Source organism: Anguilla rostrata, chromosome 12 (assembly GCF_018555375.3).
Source record: "Anguilla rostrata isolate EN2019 chromosome 12, ASM1855537v3, whole genome shotgun sequence".
NCBI classification, from domain to species: domain Eukaryota; kingdom Metazoa; phylum Chordata; class Actinopteri; order Anguilliformes; family Anguillidae; genus Anguilla; species Anguilla rostrata.
In genome coordinates, this window is record NC_057944.1 from 23065518 (window position 1) to 23091132 (window position 25615).

Below are 25615 nucleotides of genomic sequence, written 5' to 3' on the forward strand. Positions count from 1 at the left end.
ATAAGCATTTTTACAGTCATTCTATGCCATTGTATAGAATATATGCTCCTATTGTAGTCATGGGTTCATGCAGATGTGTCGATTATTTTGTTATCTGCAGATATTGCAGATAATTATTTTCTGAAATTAAGTAAGCTTCAATTTGGGGAAGCAGGTGGAGGATTTTGGTAAGTCACCCTGGATGAGTCTGTAGGAGGTGCTCATTTTGAAATAAAGCCGTTTACAGTGTGCCGAGGAAGTGTAATGGCGGATGCAGAAAGTGCTCTTCAGCTCCCAGACAGGCTGAACGTGTTACGGGCGTTCGGCAGGATTTATTATCCATTCCATTTCTCATGCGGTGAAACGGCAAGCAGGAATTGTGGGAAAGGAAATGGAACGGTGTGTTACTTATTATTCTGTGGAGTTCCCCTGAGCCGCCAGTCCGTGGAAACCCACCCAGCAGCACATTTATGAAAATATTAAAAGGTGTGAAATAATATGAAGTTTTCCATTCCTTCGGTGTACGAACACACACACGCTGACTCTGCGAAGAGGAAGCACTAAACCTATGGGCCTCAAGTTACTGCCCTGATTCCTGCGTTGCCTCATTCCACGTTGCTGGGAAACAAATGATTTTTTGTGTATTTATTTTATCTGAGCATGATGAGTTATTAAAATGCTAATAATGTTTCTCCAGAAACCTAGCTGATTTCTCAGGTACAGTGGCAGGGTCATTCAGGAAGGTTGCACCCCACATTCCAGATGGTGTCGTTCACATATCCTATACAGTGTATGTGTTAGCTGGAGGAATATGCAGTCATATGGGCTAATAATATACTGCACCCCTGCATACAGAGCTGATGTAGCAAGTTTGCAGTCACTGGTGAAAGGCACAGTTGAGTGAATGTTGGTACAGGGACTTGGTTCCCAGAACCTGGGAGAGGTGACCAGTCCTGACCTAGGGCAGTGAACAGTTAACCCCCACTCTTCTCCCTGGACTGTTTTTTTGGTAATGGGAGGGCAGGGAGCTTGGAGTCAGACTATTTCAGCTGACCTGCCTCAGAAGTATACAGCCCTGTGTTTGTGCAGAGTTGACTTTTTGAGGCAGGTTGGTACTCTGGGGTGTTGACAAAGTCTGTATTGTACAGACACTACCCTCTGTGCCCCCCCTTCCCCTCCCACCCACTTTTCCCCTTTACTCTCTCTCTCCCTCTCCCATTCCCGCTCTCTCCCTCTCTCTCTCGCCCTCTCTTTTCCCTTCTTTAACGCATGCTTTGGAATCAGCAGAGATTCCCTGCAGACTTGAAACAGGAACCATGGCTCACTGCAGCATCCACAGCCTCTTCATGGTTACACTCCTGGGCGTGTGTCTGACTGCTGCTCGGACAGGTAGGTCTTCAGGGCTGCTCCAGGCCTTATCCAGCATCTCTTATCCAGGTCTCTCTCTTACAATGAGCTCACGTTTGGGATATTTCTGTGTGTGCTGTTTTTTTTTCTTTGTTTTTTAATGTATAAATACATTTTTTCCCACAATTGTTCTGTTGTCTGAAGCAAGTGGTGAAACAAAAAATGGATCATGTCAAAGGGACTGACTGAGTAATTTATGTGGTCTTAGCCCAGTAATCTTTTTTGTCCAAGAGCAGTTTGCGTAGAAAGATGGTCCTGCGCTGACGTTTGTTTAAACAAATGCTATGTCAATCTGGCAACCCTCAGAATGCATGTAGCCTTGTGAACTGTGCTTTCAGAGTTTGACAGCCAGTGTTTGAACAGTGATTAATGGTTCACCACCTAAAACTGCATCCACAAGTCTTCGTCTCACCTATGCATCGCGTTTCTTCTTTTGGATGTTCCTAAAGTTTCTTTTGTATTCCTGCAAAGGCATCAGGTTTGTTTTTCCTCTAGTCTGGAAAATAAGCCAGTGGATGGGTTCTGTGCAAGTGTTTCTGTCAAAACAATACTGCAGTGCATATTTTGAGTGTAATTCCTCAGTTTAGTTGGGGGTTTAAAGGGAGACCCAAGGCGTCGTGCTGCTTTCGCACTCTCATGTAAACCCACAGTGAGTGACAGCAGGAAAGGACAGGGCTTAGGACAAAGCCAGGGACTGTGGTGGCTCATTACGGAATGTGGCCAGTTTGTGTTTTCACAAGAATATCTGAAAATGAAGGAATGTGTGGATTTTAGCGGTTTCTACGATCTCTAGGTTGTGTGGCTGAAATTAGGCCATCAATGTAATTGGTTTGGGGCTTGTCAGCTAAAAGTTGGGAGAAAGTGGGGGGAAACACTTTTAAATGGTATAGGAGCAGTGTGGATCAATGTCCTGATATAGGTGATACTGTAACTTAAATTGTGTGGAACTCTGTTTATTTGCTGTTTCTCAAAGGAAGTAAATATTACCTCCAGAGTTAAGTTTTATTGACTCAAGCCATAATTTTATCATGCCTCATATAAGCTTGTCAACCATGTATACTGAATTTTTGTTTATGAAAAATGTATCTACTGTTCATTTATTCACCTTGGAAGGGTTATTCCGTTGAGTTCCGTTGAATTACCTACTCTGCGATTAAAATAAGTCAAAATGATCTGCTGATGGAGTGACTGCATTGTGGACAGAATGACGCACGGACACACAGCCTCATGATCCTGCCCTGGCTCCTGGCTCTCAAGCTGCTTTTCCTATAGTGCCCACCTACAGTGCAAATAATGGTCCTCCTTAAGGAAAAGTAATTGGCTATTTAAACCTCGATTTTTATTATTTGCCGAAGTTATTTTTGCAGGAATAAAAAAGTAAATGGGGTGGTAGTGGAATTACACTGAAAAGGACCAGAACGTAAGAATATAGCTGAGAATAGACCAATGTATACAGCATGGTTGTAATGTTGAAAAACTGACAACCTCTTGGCCAGTTTTTCCTCCCATGTTATTTCATGGTAACATCACGCATTTTTTATATTTTGCAGCATACCTTCTGGCCCTTGAGTGCTGGTGTGTTTCCAGGTTTTTACTTCCACCGATTACCCTGGCTATACGAGCTAAATGGCTCTGTACACCACTACTGGTTCACACACAGATTAAGATCATAGCAAAACATTTCATAGAGGGACACTCATTAATGCACATAAGAAATGTGGCTAAAATCTCAGATGACGTATGGTTTGGGCTAATTAAGTAAGGCCAGAACTTTGCATGAAGACTAGGAACCAATACAGCCCCCTTTGTCGACCTCTGATCTATACTGTATACAATAGTATAACACCTTTAAAGTCAACTGCATCCCTATTTATTTGACCCTGAGCAGTCATATAGTAAGCACTAGTTGGTCCTAGGCTTTTTTCTGTTTTTACCAAGGCTCCTGAAATAACCGCAGGTTCCATATGGAGCTCTACCGTAAAATAAAATAAAAAGTCTTATGGCGGAGGAAGCGGTCTACTCTTGTCTGTAGATGGGACTGGCTGAGAATGTCAGAGAGTTGAGGTGAGGACATGAGCCGTAGCATGTTCTCGTGGTGGGTGTGTCGTCATTCTGATGGAGTGATTTTGGCTTTGGCATGGGCCTGTTTGCTCGCAGAGTCCTCACCGCTCAGGGTGTGTGAAATCCTGTTCGGAGTCGTCGACGCCAGTCTGCACTCACGGCGCTGAAATGCGAGCACTGCGACTGACCCTGGTACCTAAGCAGTGTACGCAGCAGTCCGTGCCTGCGGAAAATGCTTGACTACATTAGCCATTGTTCCTCTTGGAACACCCAGGTCTTTATTATGAGTAGAGTGGCTCTCAAGTGTCTTTAGTGTCAGTTCTGTAAATAAAATAAACCTCTAGAGAGAAAGAAGGAGGCGTGGAAGTAAATGCACAGCAACGGGTACAAACAGGGAAAAACATCTAGTTTAGCAAAACAACATCTACCTTTTAAAAAAAATAAAATAAAAAAAACTTCTCTACGCTTTTTTTTCCAAGGAAATCTTTTCCACGGCTTTTTCATAAACATGTTTGTTGAACATTCAGTGGCATCAGAATTTTGGCCCCTCCGTACTGGGACCCTATTGGGATCTCGGGCCTCTCAAAGCACCGTTGTCCGCCCCGCAAGTGAAGGGCTCATTGATGGGGAGAGTTGGCTGGAACCCAGGGCGCTGTATGAGAGGCATGTTCCTGGGCAGGAAACCTGCGCTTCATTGAGTAAACAGCCTATTGGTTAACTGTATGATAAAAATACTTCTAGGTCGGGAGTTGGACTGGGTCTAAATATTAGGCCATTAGGCCAAGCTTTATTCTTGGGATCATGTAAGGCCTTTTCATGTAAGTTTGGCGACCAAAATAACTCTTGTGCGGCTAAATGTTGTCACTAATCCTGTCGTTAGTAATTATGCATCCCTATAGTTCAGAAGAAAAGCTCATTATTTTGATGCAGGATTTGGAAATAGCTGATCTGAAGTCTGGGAAGGTGAGAGAAGTGCTGGGGTGGGGGGGAGGTGTCTTAAACCTGAGTCAGGTTTCGAAGGCTGCCGCGTGGGTGTGAAAAGTCCCGTTGTACAGTGTGGAATGTGAGCAGCAGATGTGAGGGTACGAGAGCATGGAGGAGGTTACCTGCAATCAGTACAAAATGTTTCTTCACAAAGGCCACTATTCACCAGCCATCCTGGCTAACTAGCCGAGCAGGATAGTGTTGGGGCAGGGGGGATGGGAGGAAAACTTTGGACCCTCCACTTCTTCATGGATCTTGATTGAAATATTCAATTTCCCACCATCATAGGCTTGATCAGATAAAGGTTACCATATGAGCAAAGTCATTCCCCTTGGAAATGTGGTCCCAAAAGCATTAATGATCCATTTTTTATTTATAATGTTGGACTCTTTACATTTTAATAAATGAGTGCTGTTTGCTGGTATGTGGAGCGTTACTGAAAATACCTACCAAAATAATGACTAAATTACCATGACGATCATGTTTCCATAGAAACTGTGGCTGATCTGTCTCCAACTACACAAAGCGAGAGCCTGGAGACATCATCAGGGGGAGGGGCATATGATTTGACTACAAAGGACCCTTTCCATGACCTCACAGAAAATGCCTTTACCTTGGAATATGAAGATACCACCCACTCTGAGCCTATCGATGGGGAGGATGGTAAGTGGAGGCTTTTGAAACATTTGATTCTGTCATATTTGACAACCCTGCACTTTGGTTATAATGGTAACAGTCTTGAATTTAGTCTAAGATTTCTCCCAAATATTATGAAGCTTGCTGTATCTGCCTTTGATAGGTTTGTGTGCTATCAGTTTATCATTATGTGTGACTCTCCCTTTGTGGCTGTGCAGGAGTGCTGGGTCCTGGTGCTATTGCTGCCATTGTGATTGCCGTGATCCTGGGGGCCTCTGTGCTCATTGCCCTTATCGTCATCACACTCAAGAAGTTCACCACCGCATAGAGCTGCCCCTCAGCCCCCTCCCTCACACAGCTCATGGAAAACCACACAGGGGCCTCATTAACTGACTCCTCTTTCTTGCCTGAGGTCTGATGTACAGGAAGCTCTCCAGGACACTAATAGTCTTTGGTCAATGAGAATGTTTGCTAAAAAAGGAGAGCCTACTGCATGTGAAGCCTGACTGGTTCCTAGGGCTTGAGATGACTAGGCCCTGTAGAACCTGGATGATTTGTCCTTCTGTAGAACCTGGAGAACTATAACTTCCATGTGGATTCTAGAACCTCATACCCTAGCCAAATTCCTCTTCTAAAATTCAAATTTCCTTTAAAGAAGTCACCTCAGTAGTTTCATACCAGTACCCAAATAATAGTGCAATACTGTGGGTGTAGTAAAATTGAGTATCTAACTTAAGGGTTCAAAATATGTATTTACTAATTCATTTTTTAAAACATACTTCCAGATTGGCGATGTGCTTTATCATACAACTATGTCCTTGCTCTTGTACATGTGGACCGTAGTGTGAATAGTCCCCTACTGGACACTACAGAATGTGTTTCCAGGTGAGTGGTTCTCAAAATTCAATTTACCTCATGAAACTGAATCAGGGGACAAAAAAGAAAAAAGGATGGAATAAGGCTTTATATTCACCTTATGGACCTAGTTGTCTTCACGTGTAAGATCTTGGTTATTAAAAATGTCAGAGGGACAGAGTAAGCCAGCTGGATGTCCACCCTGCTGTATCAGGTTGCTAGTGTATGTTCAAATAAGGAAAGTCTGAAGTAATCATGGGAGAGTTTGGGAGTTGTGTTGCCGCTGTTACTGTATAAGGAGGCAATTAGAATGCAATACAGAGCTCTACCTGGCTCAGTTGATTCAAACTACCATTTTACTGAACAAACAGTAATTTTCATTAGTGAATCTGTCGCTTATTGTCATTTTTGATGAAAAATGCTGGCATTGAATTGATTTTCTGTAACAGTTTAGGTGCATTTTTTCTGTGTAAATATTTGTTTTGTAAAATAAGTGATCAGTTAGGAAAGTGTGGTGTTCCTGTTCTTGCATACTGGTCAATGTAAGGGGTGGCATTTGTGGATGTTTCAGATTACATCAATCAAAATTCAGGCAAATCTTGTGTAGAACCATTTAAAAGCAGTCACTTTACAATGCACAATTACCCAGGAATAAAAAAGAAGCCAATTGAGCCAATGTGGGAGAAATGGTAATTACTCCTAACCTCTGGAAATGGTGATGTAGGAAAGAATATTGAAAAAGAGATGTAGAAGCAAAGTAAATAAAAAGCTTTTAAAAACAACAAAATCATTCTCTGAATTGCCACATAGTTACCTAGTGGTTTTTGATAGTGGGAGAAAATGGACGACTGTTTGCCATTACATTACATTACATTACAGGCATTTAGCAGACGCTCTTATCCAGAGCGACTTACACAACTTTTACATGGCATTTTTTACATTGTATCCATTTATACAGCTGGATATATACTGAAGCAATTTCGGTTAAGTACCTTGCTCAAGGGGACAACGGCAGTGTCCTACCCAGGAATCGAACCTGCGACCTTTCAGTTACAAGCCCAGTTCCTTACCCACTGTGCTACACTCCGTCCATATATATATGGCTTTCGTCTGACTTCAAGACTGGTGCTTAGGTCGTACAAGTTGGCAGGGATCTCCCACCTTCTTGGGGCTAATTGACTGTTGTGTCTATTGTATGTAGATTTCTGTCTCCTGCCTGATATGCCTTGCAAAATTGACATAAGACTTCTTTCCAGTTTAATGTTTAGGGCAAAGAAGGAACCCAAGATTTGCAGAACATTCCAAAAAGTATCTGACAAACATCTGGTATCTAATGTAAGCTATGTATAAACTACAAGACAAAATAACCAGGGTATCCAACTCTCTCACATTCACCTTAAGGACCCTAACAAAATTGTATTCTGGGAGTTTGAAACTTGCCCCAGCTGCAACTGCTGTTTATGTTTTTGTTTTTGTTTCCTTATCTGCATGAATTTACAAAATGTTTAATTATTTTAATAGCTGAGGCCTTTACAATGTCATACCATAATCTATGTTGCAATTCTGTGTCCAGTTGAAAGCTTTATTTTGAAGTAGATGCCAAAGAAAGTCTGTGACAACTGTTATATCAACCAGTTTCCCACATAGTCTATAATGGGATAGGCTGTGGGTATATATTCCTTTCATGAGGATACATCAATGATGTTGAAAAGAGACCTGTGGTCATAGAAACTCATTGTACTCTACTGGTAAAGAAAGAGGACCACTGAGTTACATGCCTTATGGTGTTGTACTCATGTAAGGACTATTACTGCATTATTCAATCCCCCACCCCCCCACCCCCGGCTAATTGTGGCATTTTGCTCTGACCTGGCACTCAGATCAGTACCCATACTGCTGGTGAGCTTGTCTGGAAATGGGTCCTTGTTGCTTTGTTTTTTCCCCCTTTTGTATGAAGCATTTTGCAAGCCTTCATATTTCATATTTTAATAAGAGGTTTAACTCCTTTGGTTGGCCACCAAAAGTATGCCCAGCTACATTCTCAACAATATTGCCATTTGCATTGGGCTTCAATGAGTAAAAGAATAACAACACAAGACCTACTATTATTTGGCTATACTAACATCTGGCACCCAGACTAGCCACTTGTTATATGTCATAACAAACTCCACAAAATTCCTAACATTTCTATAGCATTATATTTAAGGAATACAACCATTCTCTGTTTCAGATTTGTTTTTGTTTTTTTATTAACAATAAATTACTTCTTACAAAATGAAATAACGATTATTTGTAATTATTTTCCAGGCATCAACAAGATTGTATATATACACATATTCTCACATGTGCTTACACTCACAAACTACATGCAGAATACAGCAACTATTCTGGTGCATTGTGTCCCGATGTTCCGTAATGCATCATCGGACCAGTACAGGGTTATCATAGACAGTTGTGTACAGTGTATCCTCCCCCTGAGTGTTGTTAGGGGATCTCACATCGGGATACATGGTAATTTTGTGTGCAAATCTCCTGGGCTCCTCTATACTCTTTTACTCCACATTATTTCTTAAATTCTTTTTGCTTTCATTTTGCTTTAATGGATACAATGAAAAAATCCATCTCCATTGACTAATAGATGTTTTTGTGAAATATTTTTGGCGTAATTTACAATATTTACTTGACACATTTAGGCGTTATAGGAATGAAAGCATTCTGCAGTGCAGTTTGATATATGTGCCCAAATAGCTAAGATGTTCATGAACTCTTCTTTCAGAGAAACATTCCTCAAAACATGTTCTCTTGCTCTTTCCATCTCACCTTCTGCGATTGGTGTGCACTGATCTTCTCCATCAGACCTTGCATATAGTCATTATGAAACTTTGTAAACCATCAGTGCGAATGATCAAAGTTCATTTTGGGGGCAATGCATTCTGGGCCTTGGAGTTTGAAGAGAATGTCTTCTTCCCAGATATAATGAGAACCTCAAGAACAACCATGTGATCACACTTTGGCATCCAATCTGAAAGGAAGTCCTTTGACATGGCATATCTGGAAAAACTAGTGAACTCATTGCATTGTTCTTCCTTCCAACAGAAGGTCACAACCTTCTCTACAGTCCTTGCTTTCCCGTTGGTGATTACTCCCAAAGGGAAATTGAGGCTGCCTGGAACTTTTAGCTTCAGTCTCTAGTAGTCCTGTTCCATCTGGCTCATCTGGGGCCTGTTGGTGACTTTGGCAGTGCGTCTGCCCCTGGAACCTGCCATGATGGCACCAGGTCCTCCTCCCTGGGCCTGATGTATCCTCTGGCACTCTCGCAGGTACTGGGCTCGCAGCTCCTCATTTTTGATCTCCTCAACAACCCGGCAGGGGAACCAGCCCTTTTCCTCATCGTGAAGCCGCTCCCCCATCATCCAGCCTGTGGGGGGTTAAAGGAGGTTCACAAGAGAATAGAAGAAGCTGGCTTACACCTCAATTCACCTCACTAAGCTACGTAACAAGTTATATGATTTCATGGGGTTCTTTCCAATCGCTTATTTTACCTCCTTGCATCCTTCTTTCCTTGCTTCCTTAGCTCCACCCAACAAAGGATGTAAGGAAAGAATACAAGGACAGGGGAATCGAGGAAAAGTCTATCCATTATCTATATATGGCAGACTTTGATCGATTTCTGGGTCAGTCATGGACCGAGGAGACGGATAAAATAAGTTATTGGAGAGAAGCCAAAGTTTTCTTGAGGTGCTATGTGCAAAGTGAAAGTTTTGTGAAGTGTGGTGTCTTTAAGACCGTACTGAACTGTGATTAGTAACTCACCATCGTCTGTCTTCTCCAACACATTGAGAATGTCTGCCATCTCAATGGAGAGTTCATCAGGTTCTTGAGACGAGTATGACTGTACGCATTGTACCTGGGGGCAGTCTGACACACATTCAGAATGATTATTGATAAGTTATCTGTACCACTACTGTCTGTGCTGTAGCTCATTTAAAAAAATACAGTCCTGTGATATAGCTCATTTCAAACAATACAGTCAATGTAAAAAGGTGGAAAAATAATTTTTTATTAAATTGAAGTCAAGGCACTGAAACCCGCCCTTAATTTTAATTTCTATCTCTGAGCTCTTCAGGTTTTACAGTGGCTCTCCACAGAGATTTGGAAGTGAAAGTGAAATGGAATATAGCCTGAATTATGCAATGCTTTCACAACCTTTCTATATACATTCCTGTCCTCTTTAAAGGTCATATTGAGATAACTTCTGGCCTCAGGTAGGAGTCTGATGCATTTTTGTTGTGAGAAGCCTTCAGTCAGGGTATTGTTACAGGAATTGTGGGAAGGTACGAGCACCACTACTTGTGCAGCAGGGGAAATGGTTTCACAGTAGGCGGTGAATTAATTGGTGGGGTGCAAGTGAAGGGTGGTGCTGTTTTTGGAGAGCCTTGCCAAGCTTTGTTTTGATTGATTGTTCCCTGGCACAGCGGGCAGCAGCACTGGGGACACGGCCCACAGTGGGATGCTGTGCGGAAAGCTGCTCCTAATTCCCTCAAATGGTGCCTCATGTCCAGAGCAGAGGTGGACTGCTCTAATCCTCTGAGGAATTCAGCCACAGCTACAGCCAGGGGAGGGCTATATACTGTCTGGATACTTCTACCCTTCCAAGGTGCATTTTTTCCAATGTGCCTGAGCTGACAATACATTAGCTTATTTACTGGTTTAGTAGACCCTTTAAAAATGTACACCTTGAGTTGCCGTGTTGTTCAAGAAAGTAATGGTCCAGGGTTATTAGGAATAGCTATTGATTGTACTTTCTTCTCAGGACGAGTTCAGGCTCTGTGAAAATGCATTGCTGAAGATGGGGATTTGTCTCACCTGGCTGGTGGGCACTGGTAGAAGCAAAGCGGGTGCGCCGGTTTGGCGTTAGGGCACAGATCCAGCGCAGTTTGTCGCTCCTGCATGAATCAGGAGCGCATCGTAACTTCAGACGCCCCACTATGGCCAGCTACATTTATACCACAGAAAGCAGGCAGCATCCAGCCTCAATCACACCACAGACACCAGGCTTCAACCATGTCACACACATCTGCCAACAACCAGCTGTGCTCACTCCACAGACAACAGCACACAGCCAGCATCACACCGCATCACACTGCATCATGGGTGAGATACTGCAGACTCTAACACTGAGCAGCATCACAAAATAATAATTATTATTTGATGTTCTCTCATTTTAGACATTTTTACAATAATTAGGCCCTGTGGATATTCTTGACCTCTTTCATTCACTGATATCTCCACAGCCTCCTGTCAGAGCACTTAGAAATCATCTATCTGCAATATATTATTCATCTAAATCATATTATTTTCACAAGTAAAGCTTCTAAGCAGGGTAGTTGATTTCAAAGTCAAACAGAAAGGGAAAAGTTTGCATACTTGATTGATATTTAAATTCAACTTTCATGAAATTCACAAGTTGGCATTGCAATGCTGTGACACCATCCTTGTAACACTGCCCAGAAAAATTCATGGACAGACAATGCATCACTTAGTGCAATTTAACTGCAAAGCGGATTTAATGTTACTTTCTAATTACTGAGGGACTGTTCCAGCATTCAGCTAAGGTCAGCTGAAGATTTGAAACCATTATTCAAGAGCACAATGAAACAAATGTGGGTATTGTGTGATTATGTTTTGAAATATAAACAGACTTTATTGGTAGTCAGCCAGGGTCAGAGTTCCACTGCACTCACATGCTGGAGGTCTTGAGCATGTAGGTCACCGGCCGATCATCCTGGTTTTCCAGCAGCTTCAGGATGAAGACGTTCGCCAGCATCTGACCATGGTCTTCCAGGTCCTCTGTTCTTAGCATCGACCGAGCGCATGAGTCCAGCACCTGGAACTTCTCCCCACTTACACACGCACAGTGAAACAGAACAAACATACCAGTCAGTGAAGTTACAGGAAATGAACAGTGACAGCGGTCTGTGATGCCCACGCCAGGCACAGCAGGATGTGACTCAAGAGGCCATGGCACTTACCTGGAGCTCCTCTTGGTGACCAGCAGCAGGTTGTTGAACAGGAAGAGGTAGACAGGTTGGTAGAGCTTTCGGCTCCGTATAGTCCTGGTGCTCTTGGGCCCAGACATGTGCTGAAGTTCACCCTTCTTCAGCAGCCAGCGTGAGTGGGAGATCACAGGCACTGACTGTGGGGGGTGTCAGAGGATGCGGTTAGGGTTCGAGGGGAGTAAGGGGCTGGAATCATAGATTTGACAACAGCGGTATAAAGTAAGGTAACCCTCTGAGCAGGTAGTTCTTGCCACAATGATTTCCCTCTCATACTTTATATTAATTGTTACATGCTAATGGAAGATTTCCTTGTTACCTGTGTGGCCCAATGTGATATGACACCGTGGATGTTTCTACCCTCTGTGCTGCTGTGAAGCACATACCATTACCTCATTCCCTGCCCTCTCTCCCTCTGTAGGTACCTTGGATTTGAACTCAAGCGTCTTCTCGATGCTGATCAGCTCCTCTGTACGACTCATCTTCCTCACCCCCTCGTTACACTCTTTCACTATCTGAAGGGGAAACAAGCACAGGCAGTGGGTGAGAGGGTGGGGAATTCAATCTGTTCAGACTGTCCAAATAGATATATCTGAACATGCCAGACTGAAAAGCTTATCTTCTAAATCAGGGACATAATTTCTCTGTAATTCTGTGACAATGAAAAGACAGTGACACTATACTGTACAGACAGCATAAAGCTTTATATTGTGAGCAATTATTAGACAAAAACCTTTCCTCTAGTTGACAGTTAAAAATAGGCATTTTGGTATTCCCAAAGCCCACCATAGATTCCCTATAAGACTATTGCCCATACCTTCTCCAGCTGAAAGTGAGCCTTGATAGCATTGGCCTCCCTCTCTGAGTTCTCTTCTGCGTTCTTCAGAATATTCTGCAGAGCGAGAAGGGATCACAGGTCACTGGGTTGAACTGTCATTTACCATTTTCCTATGAAACAACACCATGGGCAGTCTGATCCACTGTTTTGTAGTAAGAGGTATTCAAGTGCTAGTGTAGGTATTATTCCAACAGTTGTGCCCTTGGTATTGCAGGAACATTTACTATGGATGCCAGCTTCCTATGCCTGCGCCCCCATCGCCCCCCCCCGCACCTGCACCAGCAGCTTGAGTCGGGTGATCCTTTGGAAGGGGAGGATGAGGAAGGAAGTGAAGGACAAGCCTCGCACCCTGGGCTGGTTCTCCAGCTGGAACATTGCTTCACGGAAAGATGTGTTTCCCTGTCTGGGGCAAAACACAGGCATGCTTGATGTAAAGAGATCCACGGAGTTGCTTAGGCAGTTCATGCAAATGGCCAGCAGAGGTCATTGGTTTCAAGTAAATATGAAGAAAAAGGAGAAGTGAGAGAAGAAAAAATTGTTCTAAAAGTAGTTATTCAGTCATAATTATGCAGCTGTGCTTATATAGCTTTGAAATAAGGATTAATTTCAGTTGAAATTCAAAGTGGAATGTAAATCAAGTCTGTGATCCCATAAAACTTTCTAAGAAGCTCAAGGCCCTAGGGGCCATTAAGCATGGGGTAGAAAATGGATGCCTCCAATCTTAAGCATAATTGTTCACAGAGGTTTCACATTCATTTGAGCTAACAGTGTGCTATATTAACAAAGAAGCCAAGGACATGACAGATTGATCCTAATATGTTCCTCTATCCAAGCTCCCTCGCATTCCCTCCCTATGGACACCTAGGAGATACAGGACACCTGTATCATTTATCTATACAGGAGGACATTATATCGCTGAAGAACCCTTTTTATGCAATCGCACATCTATTATTGTCACAGCTGTGTCAGTACATTGTCAGCGATGCTTGACGGGAATTTCCAGTTACCATTTGTATTGCGGAAATTGGAAGGTAGATACTCTTTTTGTTTTTCTAAGTGCACGTGAGAACACATTTTAAATGTCTAGTATGTGATGGTGATGACTGATTATGTGTCCTCAGCCTTTTGTCAAATCGAGTAGTCAATAACATTCTGTTCCCTGTGACAAGTATATGACTAAGATAAACAGTATAGAGCCATTTCAACACATTTCAGTTTGTCACTTTTCTGATTCAAAGCATAGCATATAGGAAAAAATACATATTTGAAGTGACAGAGTAGTTGTATGTTCTGAGAATATTAATGTTCATGACAGATCTCAATTGTCAGGCAATGTGTGATAGTCTTATGCCTAGAACATACATAGTATGATTTTCTATTGCAAACAGGACTGTTTTAGCCCAAATAATATTTCTTACATGTTTGCCATTCATTTGTCTTGATTACTGATGACTGATTATGTGCACACTGAACTCATACACTGGTATACAGTAGTTGGCATTTCAGGTGTTCAGGCGGAATAGTAAGTAGTCTTGGGAGTGTCTATGAGCTATATTAAGCTTCTTGGCAAGCCAGATCATTTTCACTTGAAACATGTTCAGTGTGATGGTTCACATGCTGGCGTCACAAGTAGAATTACTGGTTGGAGCAAAAATAAATAAATAATGTAATGGGCTTTCATGTTTCCAACAAACTATTTCTTCTAGAACCAGGACAAAAAGGGGAATGCAAGGGGAAAAGACTCAGAGGTGACCAAGGAAAAGGCATGTTGGATAGATAGGGGCCAAATTGAGTATACTGAGACCATGGTCATCCATTTGCTCCATCAACAGAGAGCTCCCACAGCAAAAACAGAAGTATGACAAATAGAAAAAATACATGGGCAGTATGTCAAAAATGACAGTTTTTTAAATGGCGGTAGTTTTTATCGCCCTCAGTTATGTCCTGTACTTAAAGGTCAAGCACTCTAGCCAGAAAAGCAGCATACTTGTCCTGAGGTGCTTACACAAATGTACCCTTTTAAAAAGATGTAGTAAAATATTATTAGTTGCCATTAGAGTGTGACAAGTCTCTGCTTGCTCTTTTCAATGCCATTGCCTTTACTGACTGTAAATTGTTTAAATTGATTAAAACTGTATGGTCCTTTTTGTACATTGATTAATGCTTCCTGGCCCACATTAATTAAAATAATAGAATGTTTCTGTGTTAGGCCCACAGTCATGATTGTACCTACAATATTCTCCTGTAGTTCTTCTCCTGGTATGCTTGGTTGATGACGTAGGTGATAAAGACATGGAAGTGACTGAGAGCGTGGCAGTGGACAATGTCACAGACTTCTGAGATCTGGATGGACTGCTCCACTCTGTTTTCCAGGTCCATAAGAAATCTACAACAACATCATCACATGTGACATCATCACACAGGGACAATGTTAGGGAACACCCCGTCCTTCCTGTTAAATTATCAGTAAGTTAGTAAATTATCGAGCAGCGACGTAAATTATTGAGCATGATTCAGGTCATGGGTTCATCATTTTTATGTGCACTACTAGAAAGCTAACCCTCGAGCAGTGACCTAAATTATCGAGCATGATTCAGGTCATGGGTTCGTCATTTTTAAGTGCACTACTGGAAAGCTAACCCTCATAAAATAATTGTCAAAAGGTGAGGGAAACACAAGATGTTTGTGAATTGTAATCACATGATATAGATGTAACAATCCTATATTATGAAGTAGATAGTTTGTTCTGATAGTGAGGCCTATGTGGTTCTTGTAGACTATCTAAAAAAATGGATTTTGAGGTGTTTCAGAACATTATTTTATGTTCTTTATAAGAAGCTTCACTCACCTTTCACTGGCTTTCATGACATCCTCAATATTGGAGAAGAGGAAGTGCATGTCTGATTGGCTCAGGGTGTTTACCAATAGGGGGTTCTTCAGGAAGTGGGTCTCCAGCAGCTCCAGACTCTTGTAGTAGGAAGCCTCTGAGGTCACCAGTTCAAACATGGCCTTCAGGGAGAGCCGAGACATAACTATACGATTCAAAGTGTCGTAGGCAAGCGTCCTTTCTGAGTTTTACATTTTATATTTGAAAAGGGGGCAGGGGATGGGAGTTCCATGAATAATTTCCCACTGATCCTCTCTATCACTGGTGCAGCCATCCACTCAACAGCTCAGCCATAAAATCCTTAATATCCAGAACATTTCTACAGTACTTTGCTTTATAGGTCCCGCTGCCCACATAACACCGTCCAGAGTGCATGATACACTGCAGAAAGGTCTGTTTACAAGTATTTGAGTCTTACAATGAGACTTAAAAAAAAAAATTTTCTCTCAAGCAAAAAATGTTAGCTTGTTTTAAATTACTTTTTGCTTGTCTAGAGAAATTGTATTACCCCATGGGCAAACCTTTAAATGAAGCAAACTGTCTCTGATTAATTTCTTATTTTGCAAAAATGTCATAGAAATATGATTAAGTCTAAATATAAGAATAATGCACTTGCCTTTTTTTCTTTTTTTTGTTTGTTTTTCCAGTGTGGATACTCATTCAGGAATCAGATTAACAATTCTTGTACTCTGTTCTATCATCACTACTTAATTTGTACTTTCTTACTCTCTTCCTCTTCCCCCTCTCCTTCTAGAGACTGATTTTTTCAGAGTATCACCACCCTCTCCCCTCCCCATTTAACACCATCTCCTTATTCTGGTCCCGCCCCCTCACCTCTTGCATGATGATCTCTCTCGGAGGGAGTGTGTCGAGGAGGCCACTCTGCCGCACCACCTCCAGGTTCTGCCACAGGCTGAGGGACTGGGCGCTGTTTCTCAGCTGGAGCTGCAGGGTGGGTGGGGCCGTTCCCCCTCCTCCAGCCCCACCCCCAAACCCCACCTGCATGCCGTCTTGTTGCCTCCGCTGCTGGATCTCCTGCTGTTTGGATGTGTCTCTGTACTCCTGATATAGGAACTCTGAGCAAAGGGATGGAACTGAGGTCAGACAGTTCACACTGCTACCTCCACGTCCACAAACATGTACCTCATCTGCAGTGGGGTAGGTAACCCAGCTAATACGAAACCCTCTAATAATCTTTTTTTCATTTCATTGCAGTGGTATCAATACACTGACACATTGAGAACATTCAAAGCTAAACCTCATGCTGGTGACTTGACTTGAATGTGGTGGAATCCTTTTCCAATTCGAAAGGGAAAATCTCTTTGCATGTCTTCATGTCAGCTTATGCTTTAAGTGGAATTTATGCCTTCAGAAATGAATCACTTCAGAGGGACTATGCGCTTGAATATTTCCGAGAGACGGCAGTAAATATTGGCTGATAACATTGTTGAGGCATCTCCTCTGAACAGCATGAAGCTGTTATATAATGTCCTTGAGAGATTCTGAAATGCAACTCATCTGCGTCCAGTGGTGGGTGTATTGAAATGACGGTTACATAAGGAAGAGTGATGCCTTTCCAATGTGTGGTTGCAGTTGCCATATTTGCCTTCCCCCGACAGACACACAACGCTCAGACCGCCTACCTTAATGTCAAAGGAGAAAGCTCTGCATTACCTGTTCCTCCTACACTCAGTTTTTTTTTTTTTTCAGTTCATCCCTGAATATATACATTGCACAGACTTGGACCTACCTCACAAGCCTTGCCTTGTGATAATGACAAGCAAATGGTTGTGTAATCAAGATATGTCATTTGATTTATATTTGACAATAACCTTCTTAATCATGACAGTGATCATGTCTCTGTGTTCATACATCACAGGGCAGAATATTGCACTGTGCTAATAATGTCAGTGCAGTTTTTTTTATTTCTGCAATGTGTATACCTCTACAACATGTTATCATCCAGCTTTGTGTTTTCCCATTGGCCAAATACTGTTGTTGAGATTTGGGCAGACTCACCAATGTTCTTGACGATCTTAATGCTGTGAGACATTGGTTCTCCTCGCTCTTTCTTTCTTTCTGGTTTTTGTGAGCTTTCCCTATTGTTCAATCTGACAGGAAAAGAAATCATGAGAGAGGGGGCGGGAAAGAGCGAGAAAGAAGAAAGCACACAGAGAAACAAACAGGGAGGGAACAGGGAAGATGAGGCAATAAGTAATATGAAAAAATATAGATTCTAGGATTTGTTTTCAGCCAGACTTTTCAAGTGGGCACAGGCATTGGCTTTGACAGGGGTGGAAATGATTTCATGGAAACAATGTCAACCGAGGTCGTGATTGTTTGGTTGGTGCTGTACATGGGTTGATTATTTTGATAAAATAAAAAAGTAGCAATGATGTGATGCGATTTTGCATGGTCAAATCAGCCTGAGAGGGTTTAGCCAATTACGAGATCCTTTGTAGAATCCAGTCATTTCGAATGGTGTCATTCCTCCCAAGAGAACTCTGAGATGTTTTCATTTCAAGACTTCTGATCTTTCAATCCGCACAGAAAGAATTTTTGATATTACAGAGGACTCTTTGATCCTCACTGACGCACAAGAAATGAATTCAACAGGTCACCTTTTCAAACTGAACAGAACCTCAACCATCAGGTCCTCTTTAAAGGAGACACAAAATATTCAAAATATTTCATGAAAGAATTCATCATTATGTTATGTGTAAAACACATCTTTTCAGTTTTAGATTATGAATGATGGGTTGCTCAAAGTGGTGCTTTATGTCTGTGCTTTAGTTCTGCTAATATGTCTCGATATTAAAGTCAACAAGGTTTGTACAGAATCATCAGAACACGCACTCATATGATTCATAATAAAATGCAATCCTCAATTTCGTAGACTGACATGAAAACTGCAACATTTTTTGCACAACTGTTGATCCTGAGAAAGAGGGACCGAGAATAGAGTAGCACTGTTGGACGATTGCTCTTAAGTCAATCCTGCACACACAGCTCCACTTCAGTCTGATCCCTGGTATCATCACATACAGAGATGTACATGCAAAAAAGATTAATTCAGCATTGATAACTGAGTAGAGTAACAGCTAGATGCTGATATATCGCTCTCCCTCTTACCTCAGGTTTATCCCATCTAAGTCTGCCACGGCTCGACTGTCTGTGGGCTCTGCGAGCATACCGGCGTTGGGTGTCAGCACAGACCAGGAGGAGACGTTCTCTGTGAGGCTATCCATGTCTGTACTGCGCCGCAGCGTCCTGGAGGAATGTTCACCCTGAGACAGCGGTCCGTGCTGCCCATCGCTGGGAGATAAGCCCAGCCCCCCCGACCCCCCCTTAAGTTTCGACGCTGAGGGGGACGTCGCCCCGTTCTGCGGTGCGTGCAGGCTCTTGGACTCCCCGTTGCTTGGCAACGCAGTTCGAGATCTGAAGGGTAAGGTTTGACTAAATATAAATCAAGAATAAACAACAAACAAGATGGGTGATTTCTCTAAAAAGATAAAAACACGAGCTGCCGCTGGTATGTTAGAAGTGCTGCAAGCTAAACAGTGCAGCCGAAACTGAGTTTGAGTTAGATTTGGATTGTCCTCCATCACAATCTCAGGTTGAGAGGAATCTTTGTAATGTGTAAATGTAAAATATCATGTTGTTGTGATAATATCATTTCAGATGTTTATGAATGCCCTAACTGGTCATCCACTTCCGGGAATTTGAGGGGGGAGGGCCCTCTGAGGATCAAAGTGTACTCTAGATCTTGTCTTGCTCAGTCTGGTGTTGATATACATGTGTAGGTGTGTGTATTTGTGTGTGTATGATGTGTGAGTATGTCTGTGTGCGTATTTGTATGTGGGTGTACGCATGCATGTGCATGTGTGTGTGTTTATGTATATGCACGCGTGTGTCTGTGCGTGTGTGCGTGTGTGTGCGTGTGTGTGTGTATGTGTGGGCATTTTTGGCATAACTCACTCGTATGTACGTGGGGGCATGGCTGTTCTGTTGTTCACAGGATGTGCAGGAACGCTGGGGGCTGGGGAGGGTCCTGTTCTTTTGTTGACAGTCGCATCACGGAATCGCCTGGGTGATGGGCCTGTGTGGAGAATGGAGCACAGAGGTGAGAGACTGCTCTAGAGCTGACCTATATCGAACCTGTCACTGTCACTGCACCATAACAATGACGAGGAAATGGTAGCTACAGAAAATGTGTTGCTGGGGGGCTTCCCGAGCTGTATTGAAACCCTTTATATCCCTTGGCTTGTACCTGCAGGACATGTGACTCTGTTTTTTGTCTGCCTGTTTTATTTCTTAGTCCCATGATTTGTTTAACAGGCTGGTCTGCGCCACTCCTCTGAATCTAATTTCAGTCTGGCATAATTCTCCACTTTGCCCTAGGGTAGGGTGGGGTCCAGGTAGAAGGCTGAGGCCTTAAAGATTGATCATCACAGCATTCTCTCTCTCTCTCTCTTTCTCTGACTGTCTCTCTCTTTTTTCTCCCTCTCTCATTGACCAGCACACACACTCATGCACGTGTGCGTGCACATACACACACAGACACACACACTGCAACCTGTTCCCTTTGAAAAAAATGCCCTTCTTGGTATCTCCACTTAGGTCAAAACATTCTTATTTGGAGCAAGACTGGTCTAAATAGTGTTTACTCCTGAATACATTTTCATTAAAGCAATAGAAGCAATAGTGTCAACATCACCATCAATTACCATGATTAATGACAAAAAGTAAATGTGTGGGATCAGTATTGAAAGGTGTCTGACTCAGTTCTTCTGTGTTCTTGGCTGGTGCTGAACACAAATGGAAAAACAACTAAAGAAACTACACAGCACCAGCACTTAGATGATAATGTGCACCCAATTAACAAAATATCATACTATCAGTGAGGTATTGCCGTTTGACTGAGAGATCGGCAAGCCAGAATTTAATCCTTTAAAAATCCTGGTAAGACACCAATCACACCCTTTTTATTGTTTTGCTTGCCCAAGTCTGGTGCTTCTCTTTTGAAGGTCCCAAGACAATGCAACTGCAGAGTAAAAAGCTCTCTCGTTCCAGCGCTTGTGGATTATTATGCGAGAAAATAAAGTTGTGGCAGTAACATTTAGTGTTCATATTTCCTCCCAGCGTGGAGAGGGCAAAACCGTTTTCATCGACAATGGTTTCGCCTCAGATTTGTTTGGTATGCTAAGGATTCCAGTAAAAATAGCGTCAAGACAGACTTTGCACCGAATGACTGCTGGAAGTAGGGGGATGAATACATTGCCTGTGTACATTGCACTAATCTCCATTACGTAATAACTCTGGGACAAAAGAACCACATTTACTACCTGAATCGAAACGTCCACTGCACACTGAATGGAAATTACAGAAACTGCTTGTGTGGTAGCAATACAATCTCATGTATCCAGAAGCAAGGGGACTAACTTCACAGAAAGAAATACTACAGTTATCTGAAATATAAGCTTTTCAATTAAACACTTTAAAGGCAATTTTTCATTTTCAATGGGAGAATAAAGCTGATTTTGTTCTTTTGTGCTAGAAATTCTTATGTAAATTGTGTTCTGGAATATTTTTAAATGGTGCATTTTATTGTACAAGATCCTTTCAGGATCCATAATGAGCAGTGAGATCTTTTAAAGTGTCATTCAGATGTGTTGATTATGTTCAAAGGATCATTTATGTACTTCATAAGGTTCATCATCTTTTCATACATTTTATAGAATCCATTGTGTATAGGAAGATATATCAAAGATTAATCATGTTTGAGAAGATCTACAAAAGATACTTTTTCCCCTGGAAGACCTGTAGATGGTCAGTCTCAGATGCACTTAGTAGCTACCCCCCAGCCCCCATTCCTTTCTAGAACCGGCCATTGGCCAATATTAAATTCCCCTGTGGAGGCATGGGTGAAATAAAGTGTACTGCCACGTCAAGAACCTGTGTGATTCCCCTAGAAGCATTTGTGGGGCTGAATCTAGCTTGAAATCCTATGTGTCTTTGGTTTTCCAGAGCCTTTGCGCTTTTATCATGCACTTAACAATGGCAGCATACACAAGCTGAAACTTGAGAGCACCTGCTAATGCTAACAATTGTAGTTAGGTTCTATTGAAGCTTTAACAGCCAGGTTTACAGCTGGTCCTGGGGTTTTGGTAGCAAAACAGGAAACAGGAATGTTGCTGTGGCCCCAAAACAAATAATAATTTGAATAGTGTGGCCCAGGGATGGTTGTGGCAGCTAAATGGCATCGTGTAGTGTTTGTGCCAGCGGCCTGGTTTGTGCCTTACATCTATCTATCAAGATTCCTTTCAGTAACCCTCACCCCCCAAAAAATATATATATATTGGGGTGATAATTAATTTCTAAGTTGACTCGAAATGTTTCAGTGTGGATGATTGGAATAATTTTAACAATTTCTCAAAATCTCTTAATTCCAGATCCATGGTCTGGTTCCTAGAATCTTTGACCACAGACAGAGTGCATATGTTGGCATAAGAAATCTCAGAGGCTCTTCTGCTTGTCAGTACAATGACAGTGCGGTTTCCCTGCTATGCAGGGACATGGGCCTGGTGACTCAGTGCAGAGAGAGCAGCCAGGACAGCCGACTCTCCGAGTGGCAGCAATTAAACAAAGGAACCGGTTCCTCTGGTTTCAGACTGCTGGGGCCACAGCATTGATTTGTGCGACTGGGAAAAATAATATAAAGGTTCTTCTCTTGCTCTGTGGGGTGACTGCATCTTCTGTGGTTGACAAAGTATCATAGACTTTTCAGTATAGGCAGATATAGATTGCCTTGTGATATAATGAGACTCGGTACGCACATGACTTATGTTGAGTAGGGCCCTGAGAGGAGATAGGGCTTTTCTATTATGCCAAGTGTTCACATTGCAAGATATAAGTATTTGCAAGAGATAATCAAGACAACATTGTGAATACAAGATACTTGTGCTGATACATGTAACCCTGAATACACAGGATGTAATACTGAGATTCTCCCGATCTCACTGTCAGAGACAGTATGTAAACACAGAGAGGAGACAGAAAAATTCTCACTTTGGTTGGGCTGATCATTAGAGGACAGCTGCTCCTGTCTGGTCCTCCTCATAGATCTGTAGAACCTGGAGTTCCTCCGAATGGGAGTGTTTCTCCTGACATCGTGGTCATCATCCATATCGTCATCGTCCTGGTCAGACGGTACTATTGTGGGTTGGTTATCCTGGGTCCTCTGCCCCAACAAGCCCCTGAAGAGGGCAGTGAATGCCATGACAATCCTCTCAGCGCCCTCTTATAAACAGGCCTTGGCTTCAGGGAAAAGAGAAAATCCACAGTGTCACACACGGCTGTATCTGCCCAGAACATCCTTTCCTGTCAGCTGACAAATCCGCAGGCCCGGCGCTCCAAAAGTCCCCTTCATCTGCGCGGGCTCCTGCCACACTGTGTACCTGCACCTGTACCAGCGTCTCTCCCCTCCCCTCCCTTCCCTGCTTTCTCTCTCTCACACACACACACACACCCCAGTTGGTTGGGAGAGTGGGAGTGTTGTTAGCAACGCTGAAAGTCAGAAAGCCAGTGAAAGCCAGCCTCTCGCTAGTGCGCAGCAATTAGCGCTTTTGACGTTCTGCTCCCTCCCAATGCACCACCCCGTGCCGATTTCCACGTCAGGACATTCCACCGCACGAGCCAGACAAGCTTGCCTGCCTCCAGTTGCGAGCGCCCTACCCTCTCCTATAAGAACAAGAAAAGCCACTAACCTCTGCCAGCAAATTCTTCACCATGGCAATTACTGTTGAGAGTTTCTCCCTCCCCTGCAGGTCCGCGGGGGTCAGCAGTGAGAGACTGCCTCACACGGACTCACACGGGCGCAAGCATTTACCCCCCCGAGTCGCGGCTCAGCACATGTGACAGGCCCTCCAACCACTCAGCTCCTAGCCAGGCTCTTATCTCCCATCAGCTGACGAGCAAAGTTCACTTTCTGCAGACGCTTTTCCTTATTACTCAAACGGGGTGAAAGGAACCAGTCCGCCTGTACTCCTCCCCTACCTGCACGCCTGTGAGCAGTGCGTGCGCTAAAAACAACAGCTTCTAATCCGGGGGGGGGGGGAGGGTGTGTAGGGCCAAAACAATTGTACAAAGTCCTGAGGGAAGGTAGATGTCAGTGTGAACACACACTTCCTGGTTCGGTGTTGATTTTGCTCCCACTGCCTTAAGATCGCCAGTCCAGACATCAAATGTGCCACATGAAACGCCTCAGATTTAATGCAATACTACAGTACACTAACAGCTGGGGCAGCACAAATTCAAGAAAAGGTTTGTTCTGGCACAAATTGCTCTAAATGAAAAACTTAAATGATCTTATGCCTAAAAGTGAATTCACTGACCTAGAAATGTGTCAGCTTTTTGGGACGAGTATTGTTACCAGCTGCTAATATAAGTTGTGACTGTTGAGGATTTTAGGGTCAAATGCTATGAAATACATATAACTCCTGCTGTCTGAGATTTTAAGCATGGTAAATGGACTGCATTTATATAGCGCTTTTATCCAAAGCGCTTTACAATTGATGCTTCTCATTCGCCAGAGCAGTTAGAGGTTAGGGGTTAGGTGTCTTGCTCAAGGACACTTTGACATGCCCAGGGCGGGGTTTGAACCGGCAACCCGCCGACTGCCAGACAATCGGTCTTACCTCCTGAGCTATATCGCCCCTGTCTGCTGTCTGCAGCATGCTGTCTGACATTTGATGCCCCACTTTGAAATGCAATACAATATGAAGCACCTAAGCGGGTTCCCCGGTCTGTGCCTGTGCTTTAACATGGCTGAATGCCCTCAGATGGATCTGCGTGGTTTACATTGTGTGTTATCGGAAGCTTTGGTGAACCAGCGCCCGCCCATAGCAAACAGTATATTGGGCGGGTCAGTTTCACTGCTTATGCATGTGGTGGAGAGCAGTCCTCCAGCATTTCCCGAACACTGTGACAAAGAGGGATGGGTTGCAGTGTGGAATGCGATTTCCTCATTTCGATGAGCTTTCATTAGACACATTCGTAGACATCTGTGGTATGCAATGTGTGTCGCATCAATTTACAGTTGCAGATCCTGGATGGAATCACGTTAAGAGGCCTTCTAAAATGTTCTGATCACAGGTCACAAGCGCAGTCCTCAAACTGAGCCATGGAAGAAGCAAACTGTCTCTTATCAATTGTGTCTTGCCAGATCAAGATCAAGCCATAAAACACTGTAGTGGCTGGGGCAGCACAAATTCTAAACTATGGCTGATAAGACTGCGACTGTCCCTGTGCCTTTTACAGAAGTTAAAAATTAACACGTCTGAAAATACAACCTTCTCAGTGAAACTAATTATTGTAGCACTAGCTGTGTAGACTGCCTTAGGTTAAGAAAAATACACACATGCACACACACACATACACATGGCAAACATGTATTCATCCAACTGTCAAAAACAATGTTGATTTTTTATTTATTATTTGATACATTTTTAATACATCCAAAAAATACCCATCATATAAGTGTTTTTCATTATTGGCCTAGATAACAAAATTATCTCTCAAAAAACTTCTGGTAATCAGAATTACTGACATCCTTCATTTGAAAATGTTTCTTGGCATCGTTGACATTTTGTAGTACTCCACAAGAGGGAGTCACTAAGCCTTGTTTGAAAGTGGTAAGAGTGAGGTATCAAAACTCAATGTGGGAGGAGCTATGACGTGGTCACCGATTAAAAAAAAAAAAAATTGTTTTGTACTTTGCAGATTATATTACTGGGACTGGATAAAACAAGCCAGTGACTGACTGCTGATTGTAGCTCCGCACCTATATTTGGGTGTGTAGAACCTCTTCCCCTTATTGTTAGTTCGAAAGAGGACTAGTCTGAGGCCCAGCGG

At 42.8% G+C, this 25615-nt stretch overlaps 2 protein-coding genes across 4 annotated transcripts; one reads left to right on the forward strand and one right to left on the reverse strand.

Moving 5' to 3' along the window:
- The first annotated feature begins 87 nt into the window (after positions 1 to 87).
- snorc (secondary ossification center associated regulator of chondrocyte maturation) lies at positions 88 to 8205 on the forward strand. Its single transcript, XM_064303402.1, has 3 exons — positions 88 to 1368; positions 4924 to 5094; positions 5286 to 8205. Exons 1-3 carry the CDS (start codon positions 1296 to 1298, stop codon positions 5393 to 5395), a joined length of 354 nt encoding a protein of 117 aa, XP_064159472.1. The 5' UTR covers positions 88 to 1295; the 3' UTR covers positions 5396 to 8205.
- On the reverse strand, positions 8140 to 23624 carry ngef (neuronal guanine nucleotide exchange factor). 3 transcript variants are annotated; one of them, XM_064303393.1, is made up of 16 exons: positions 23470 to 23624; positions 22772 to 23020; positions 19682 to 19802; positions 18836 to 19159; positions 17723 to 17814; positions 16538 to 16779; positions 15665 to 15825; positions 15050 to 15202; positions 13090 to 13219; positions 12796 to 12870; positions 12404 to 12493; positions 11955 to 12118; positions 11667 to 11825; positions 10789 to 10868; positions 9736 to 9840; positions 8140 to 9340 (listed from the first exon to the last, which is right to left on the reverse strand). In XM_064303393.1, exons 2-16 carry the CDS (start codon positions 22980 to 22982, stop codon positions 9111 to 9113), a joined length of 2337 nt encoding a protein of 778 aa, XP_064159463.1. In that variant the 5' UTR covers positions 22983 to 23020; positions 23470 to 23624; the 3' UTR covers positions 8140 to 9110. The 3 variants fall into 3 exon arrangements, with proteins under 3 accessions (XP_064159463.1, XP_064159462.1, XP_064159464.1); XM_064303392.1 differs by lacking the exon at positions 23470 to 23624 and having other exon boundaries at positions 22772 to 23451; XM_064303394.1 differs by lacking the exon at positions 23470 to 23624 and having other exon boundaries at positions 18836 to 19141; positions 22772 to 23450.
- Positions 23625 to 25615: the final 1991 nt, after the last annotated feature.

Bases quoted from the DNA above. Each gene is read 5' to 3' on its own strand.
- ngef (XM_064303393.1), bottom strand. From the start codon at position 22,982: ATGGCATTCACTGCCCTCTTCAGGGGCTTGTTGGGGCAGAGGACCCAG. The intron at 16,780-17,722 runs GTGAGTCTGCCC...CCCTTTGCTCAG, and splicing joins TAAGATCGTCAAGAACATTG to AGTTCCTATATCAGGAGTAC. The intron at 12,871-13,089 runs GTGCGGGGGGGG...CTCGCTCTGCAG, and splicing joins GACTCAAGCTGCTGGTGCAG to AATATTCTGAAGAACGCAGA.
- snorc (XM_064303402.1), top strand. From the start codon at position 1,296: ATGGCTCACTGCAGCATCCACAGCCTCTTCATGGTTACACTCCTGGGC. The intron at 1,369-4,923 runs GTAGGTCTTCAG...ATGTTTCCATAG, and splicing joins TCTGACTGCTGCTCGGACAG to AAACTGTGGCTGATCTGTCT. The intron at 5,095-5,285 runs GTAAGTGGAGGC...GTGGCTGTGCAG, and splicing joins GCCTATCGATGGGGAGGATG to GAGTGCTGGGTCCTGGTGCT.